Source organism: Notolepis coatsorum (genome assembly GCF_963971535.1).
Source record: "Notolepis coatsorum genome assembly, chromosome: 2".
NCBI classification, from domain to species: domain Eukaryota; kingdom Metazoa; phylum Chordata; class Actinopteri; order Aulopiformes; family Paralepididae; genus Notolepis; species Notolepis coatsorum.
In genome coordinates, this window is record NC_140166.1 from 71,902,660 (window position 1) to 71,910,159 (window position 7,500).

General features: G+C 42.3%; 1 protein-coding gene across 1 annotated transcript in view; it reads left to right on the forward strand.

The window, feature by feature from the left end:
• frmd5b (FERM domain containing 5b) overlaps positions 1-7,500 on the forward strand; it is a gene marked incomplete at both ends in the record, with an annotated part of 336,639 nt that overhangs the window by 297,019 nt on the left and 32,120 nt on the right. The window contains 5 exon segments of the mRNA XM_084308217.1: positions 686-709; positions 712-750; positions 753-807; positions 5,666-5,753; position 7,500. The exon segment at position 7,500 is cut by the window's right edge and continues 88 nt beyond it. Coding sequence (XP_084164343.1) covers positions 686-709; positions 712-750; positions 753-807; positions 5,666-5,753; position 7,500 — 207 coding nt within the window.

Sequence of the window (7,500 nt, forward strand, 5' to 3'; positions counted from 1 at the left end):
ACATGTACATGGGTACCTTGGTCGTGTAGTGTATCTTGTAGACCAGGCCCATTGCAAGTTGCTGTACTCTGTCGTCTACTCTAAGCCATCCTAGGTTGTCAAAGTGGGCAGGGGTGAGGTGGGTTCTAGGAGTAAGGTCAAGCAGTAGTCTGACCAGCTTTCAACCAAAGTATTAGTTCAGAGACACTAAAACAGCGGGACACCGCCAAACGAGGGAAAATGTGCTGCGACGGCCCACGCTGTACGTTAAGAGAGAATACAATATAACATTGCTTGGTTCTTCTTTGTCAATCATACTATTCATTATAAGCTACTTTTATTTGTAGCTTACTTATCTTGCCGGGTGCAATTTATTGTCCTCACTTTCTATGCTCATGATACCAGAATATTTGAGCAAATTTTACTGTTGCACTTGTTGTAAGAATGTCTGTACATTATTTGTTGTCACTTTCATCCTTTCACGTGTGTGTGTGTGTGTGTGTGTGTGTGTGTGTGTGTGTGTGTGTGTGTGTGTGTGTGTGTGTGTGTGTGTGTGTGTGTGTGTGTGTGTGTGTGTGTGTGTGTGTGTGTGTGTGTGTGTGTGTGTGTGTGTGTGTGTGTGTGTGTGCGTGCGTGCGTGCGTGCGTGCGTGCGTGCGCGTGTGTGTGTACGTGCATGCGTGCGTGTGGTTTTTGTTTTTTTCTAGCTGAAATCGGCAACTACGACCCCGGAAGCACCCGGAGGGCTACAGCTCCAAGTTCCACTTCTTCCCAAGCACTCGGAGAGGCTCGAACGTCGAATCGCAGACATCCACAAGACTGACCTGATGTAAGGGGACACCTGCCGGCCAGCTCCCATGCTCTCATCACAGACTCTCCCAGCCCAAACCCAGACAGGCACACCTGTCAACCCTGAGTTAACTGTCAACTCTCCTCCTCACATGTGTCTTCATCAGCCAGGGGTCCTGGACATTTTTCCTTTCATAATTCCAAACCTTTACATTACTGGATGGTTGGGCGTTCAGTGTGATATGTGCTGATGGTGACTGGGCAGTATGGCAGGAGTACGGTAGGTCAGGGTGTCACCACATTGCATATTCTGATGATTATTTGACGATTACCCAGTAAGATATGTAATGGCTTAATTTGAATAAGAAATTCTTATTTCATATCATCTCATCCCATCGCATCTCATCTAATCTCATTTCATCTAATCTAATCTAATCTAATCTCATCTCGTCTCATTTCATCCAATCTCATTTAATTTCATATCATATCATCTCATTTCATCTCATCATTTAATCTCATCTAATTTAAGCTCATCTCATCTAATTTCTTCCCTAGATCACATGTTACAGAAAACGAAGATTTGTCTAGAAGATCACATGTTGTAGAAAACCAAAGACTGTGTTTTAGCCTGGGTTTCTCCCAATAATACTACATGTGTTTTAGCCTGGGTTTCTCCCAATAATACTACATGTGTTTTAGCCTGGGTTTCTCCCAATAATACTACATGTGTTTTAGCCTGGGTTTCTCCCAATAATACTACATGTGTTTTAGCCTGGGTTACTCCCAATAATACTACCCGTGTTTTAGGCTGGGTTTCTCCCAATAATACTACCCGTGTTTTAGGCTGGGTTACTCCCAATAATACTACCCGTGTTTTAGCCTGGGTTGCCAGAATCGGTATCGCTGCATCCCAATATCCATGTTGTGATCGATTCAGTGGATTCCCTGTGAAATCCCTCCTGGTGGACTGCCAAGTGATGTATGAAAAGCAACAGTGTGACCAGGTAATGCTGGGATGAGAGGGATAAACCAAAAGACTCACAATGATATATTCAGAGAAAATACTAACCACGGTATGCATGTCTGGATTACCAACTGGCCATTGGATTACCATGCAAATTGTAATTTGATTTGTGTGTTGTTGTTTTTTTGTACATGCTAAATGGCTTGAAATAAACTTCATTCATTCATTCATTCATTCATTCATTCATTCATTCACATGCCTAGGGGCCCCAGGTTTGTGTGTAGATTAATTGCATCATCTCACTAATTAGTATTGGAATAGGTGCCGATGCATGGGTGATGTTAATTGGACATAGCACTGTATTGCCCGGGGGGCCTCTAGGGGCAGAATCCGGCCATGATTTCAAATATTAGTTTTTCCCAGAGTGTGAACACATAACCAGTCCAGAAAACGAAAGGTTATCCTATAACCTAGTTATATGAATACTGGCTGAGCGTCTCGCTCTTCGCCATAATGAGATATCTCTTATCTCCTAGCACCTACTGTGCTCACGAACAAACAATTGCACTCACGCCCCCGCGTCCTACTATATGACGCCGGACATGGTCACTCTACCTTCCTCAGAAAAAGTTTCCAACACTGAAAACCCAACCAAGGGACCTCAGGGCGCTAAGAGCGAGACGCTCAGCCAGTATTCATATAATTAGGTTATAGGATAACCTTTCGTTATATTATCATACTGGCCAATCGCGTCTCGCTCTTCGCCATAATGAGATATGGGGCAGAGCAGACTCGTGGCCCGACAAGTGTACCCCCTGAGGGCCCGCAAGCCCTACTACCAGGGGGGAGGGGAGTCCGTCCACCCGCCCGTCCTAGCGAAGGGGGGGAGGCAGTCAACTCCACCAAAGTGCGGAAAAAAGGGAACCAGAAACCCCTAAAAGCGCACAGTACAGGCGGGACCACGTGTGACACATCGCCCCGTGGCACACACCCACACACCCCTGCTAACCCACCGACAGGCGGGACGCAGGGGAGGTCCCAGGCCTCAGAACCGCCTGGGAGACAGAACCCCCAGTCATGTCCATGAGGTAAAACTTAACTAAGGTCGCTTTCACACAGGGCTGTTTGGTCCGGACTTTCGGACCAGAATTCGATAGTCCGGTTTTTCGGGTCTGTGTGAATGCACGTCGAACTCGGTCCGCAGACCAAGCAGGCGAACTCTAGTCCGCCTGAAAACGTAGGTCTCGGTTGGGCTTCATCGAACCAAACGCGAACCAAATATAGGAAGTGATTATTATTACCACTGCTCGCAGCACTCACTGCAAAACAAGCACACTGCATCTAATCTCTCTATCTATCTATCTATCTATCTATCTATCTATCTATCTATCTATCTATCTATCTATCTATCTATATATGTCTGTGCATCTTGGGAAGAAGGAAGAAAAAAACGCGGCTTATTATTATTACCGAGGCGCGCAGCTTATTATATTATTAAAACAGCTACTTGTGGGCACTCATAAAAACATTGTGGTCTACAAGTTGTTTAGTGAGAGGATGGTGGTAATGTGCTTCAATAGAACAATGGATCAATGCCATGTCAAAACTCGGCTCCGCTGATCTGGAGGGCTCCGCAGTACACACACAGACACACGCGCGCGCGTGCGCGCACACACGGGATCGCAGCCACACACACATTTCACTGTCCAATAGACAAGCGCCCTTTTCGACCGCGTGACATTGTTCAGAAGGTCTCGGTCCGCCTCACAGATATCTGTGTGAAAGCAGGCGAACCAAATGAAGAATGCAACAATGTTGCAACTTCACCCCCAGAACCGCACCGAGTCCACCAAAACTATATGTGAAAGCGACCTAAGGGACCCGGGGAGGACCAAGAGGCCGCAGCACAGATATCCTCCACCGAGGCCCCCCCACGAGTGGAGTGCGCCCTGACACCTCCAGGGGGGACCTGTCCAGCCAACATGTAGCAAAGGGCAATGCCACCGTAAGATCTGTAATGATTAGATATAGAACACCATAGATATGTAATGATTAGATATGGAACGCCATAGATCTGTAATGATTAGATATGGAACGCCATAGATATGTAATGATTAGATATATAACACCATAGATCTGTAATGATTAGATATGGAACGCCATAGATCTGTAATGATTAGATATGGAACGCCATAGATCTGTAATGATTAGATATGGAACGCCATAGATCTGTAATGATTAACGTTAGATATAGAACGCCATAGATCTGTACTTTTAGAGCCATTATTCACTCCATTTCTAGATTCTATGTCTATTTCTTCCTGGGCCGTGGCGTGTGCGTGTGCGTGTGTGTGTGTGTGTGTGTGTGTGTGTGTGTGTGTGTGTGCGTGCGTGCGTGTGTGAAAGAGAGAGAGGGGGGAAATGTAAGTATTCTTTTAAAACTGCTGTGTCATGAGTTCATTAACCTAGGGCAGGCCAACCCTGTGTCAGCAGAGTCTCTCTCTCTCTCTCTCTCTCTCTCTCTCTCTCTCTCTCTCTCTCTCTCTCTCTCTCTCTCTCTCTCTCTCTCTCTCTCTCTCTCTCTCTCTCTCTCTCTCTCTCTCTCTCTCTCTCTCTCTCTCTCTCTCTCTCTCTCTCTCTCTCTCTCTCTCTCTCTCTGGTTGTATCTTACAGGTGCTTGTTGGAGATTCCTCTAGATCTTATGCTGCCCTCTAGTGTCCATCTTAACCAACTTGTTGGGAAGATATACTGTGTATCTCTCTTACCCCCCAGTGAATTCCATGAGTCATCATTTTGGATCGTGAGCCAGCTCTTTCAGTTGGCTTTAATCTTTCTTTCTTTTGTTATTTCATTTTGCCAGCTGGTCTGTTCTGAGTGCTGTGGCTGTGAGAATCTATTTATACAGTCTCTCAATGATCAACAAAACAAACAAGCTTGTCCAGAGATCAGTGGTTTCTAAAAGGATCTACTCGTCTTTTTGACATGTGGGTTCCAAGTTATTCTTGCCTTGGTACAAAAATCAAGGTGCCGTTATTTTTTCATAATCTTTACTGTTACTGAAACATTTCTGTTGTATCGGATTGTATTGCTCTATTGTGCCTTAATATACTGTGTCTAAAAAGAGTAGGAATTCTTCCTCAGATACTGTATTATATCACAATGGAAAAACCTTTCAGAAAACTCCTACTACGATGTTAGCATGGTATTTTAGGCAAATCTGGTGACTTTCTTCAATTACATGGTGGACACGTGTTCAATGGCAGTGGTGAATCAGAAGAAAATAACTACCAACATTTGTCAGTAACAGAAAAAGATTATGAAATAAATTGTTTACTTGTTTATTGTTTACTATTGAGTTTTGCAGTCTGTGTGAGTTCCGTTTCCATTGTAACACTTGCCATTTGGGGTTGTTTGTAGTCGAGATATGAACATGCATAACACCCTATTCATCTCAAGATATGAGCGTGTATCTGGAATTGATTAGCTTGTTCGTGTAAACACACAGTCATAGTTGATTAGTCATTTTGAATGTTTGTTTTTTTATATACAGTATATATATTTTTTAAGCTAAATGAGTTCCTGGAGAATGATCAAGATATCTGTGGCATCCACTATACTTTGTACTTTGTACCCCCTGCACGATTGCATTCATTAGCAGAAAGATAATAATGTGAGCATTCAGTTAGACAAATTTAATTTAATTTAAATAAAAATGTAGCTTATACTGTAGATACTGTAGGTCAATATTTCCGTCTAAAGGGCCAAACAAATGTAACCATCATTTATATATCTGTGGTTTCATTGATCTTGTTGGGAAGAGGTAAGATCGACCAGTTTCAAACAAACAAATATAGTGCTTTCAGTTTCAGGTGACAAACATGTGCAGTGGGTGTAACTAGCCTTGATCGTGGACTGACTGGGCTTTTTCTCCCAGAGGACAGACTGCAGAGACGTCGGAACTCAACTTCCTGCAGAAGGCTCAGATGCTGGAGACCTATGGAGTGGACCCTCATCCATGCAAGGTACAAGCAGTGTTAAAAAATGTATATATATATTTTGCCTTTATTTAACCAGGTCAGTCCCATTGAGACACAATGATCTCTTTTTCAATGGAAGCCTGGCCAAGATAAGGTAAAGGTAGCCAAATCTGTTGGCATTCTGTACAAATCAAGGGAGCTGTTAAACCAGAAATGTTTGCATATATTGTATTTTTCACTTGTGGTGCCATACATGTCATATTGTGTTGAGGTCTGGGGGAATGTTTATAAAACAAATATAGATCCTATTGTTAAACTACAGAAAAGAGCTATTAGAATAATAAATAAAGTTATCTTGAATCGACAAATCCATTATTCATAAAGTCCTGCACATTAAAATGTGTAGATATGGTTTACATAAAAACCTTGGAGATCATTTTTCGTGCTAAGAGTAAGAACCTACCAGTTTGTATTCAATGTCTCTTTCAACCAAGAGAAGGAAAGTATAATTTAAGAGGGTTGTGTATTCTTAAAACATGTAAAAAGGTAAGAACTAATGTAAAAGCTAGATTTGTTTCAATTTTGGGAGTTAAATTGTGGAATAGTCTTAGTGACGGGTTGAAGTTGTGTACCTCTCAGGGGAGATTTAAAAAGGCCCTGAAGGATAAAATAATTCAGGAGTACAGTTTTGAGTAAAACATCAAACATTTATTTTCTCTTTTCTTTTTTCTCGTAAAGAAAAAGAAAAAAAATTATATCTTGCAGCATATTTTAAATTTTTCTTTCTTATATTAACACTTTAACTGCCGAAAACGCCGGAACTCGTCATTCCCCGCCATGCTCAAGTTGCCGCGGACGCCGGAACTCGTCTTTGATATCAATATTTCAAAAATCTGTGATCGGAATCATATTTCCCCTCTGCAGCCTTGACACACAGTTCTGATCTCCTCTCAATCCTCTAGCGGTTCAAGAGCGCTATCTGGTGGCCGATCGGCAGATCGAAAAACCGGATGTCAACCTTTAACCCGGCAGGACTCACTCCATGGTCCGGGCACTCGCTAATGTTAGAGAGACTCAGTCTTCACACAGTGAACATCGATCGGTGGAAATAACTCGAAAAAACAACATGATTTGGACGTATATACTATTATACAACCTGGAAATAGATCGGGTATTTCGACATCCCATAATGGAAAACTGTTTACTCCACGCTGATCGCCCAACGGCCCGAGGAGACTGGGGTGAGTTTTAGCGTTATATTCTAACGTGTTCTTTACTAACTGCTATGATGAACATATGACCCACATTAGATGAATGGTATAACGTTGCCCACAGAATTATAAACGCCCCTTCGCCCATCCGGTCAACATCAGATGACGTGTAGTAAATTCTAGAAGTACGTCCAATTGAAATTTTTGATCTCGCACAGATCGCTATCAAACTGTATTTCATCATCAATATAATGCATTTGGGACTATAAATCACGTTCTGGAGAAAGCTGCAGAAAGAGATGAAAACATACTTATACTTTAGACCATATTTTTGTATGAATATGTGAATGAAAAAGTTTAACGTTGCTACACCCTGAACAATACATATAGGACATTGAATGGGCCCTAATAATGGCAATCTAGCAATAGAATTTAAAAAGTTATAGCCCTGCAAAGAAGAGGAAATATTCATACATCCACTGAAAAAAGGCATGGATTAAAAGATTGATGCGATATTGATTCCAGACGCTATTTATTTATGAATCTATTTATTGTCCATCTCGTATCTCTGTTTTGTCAGG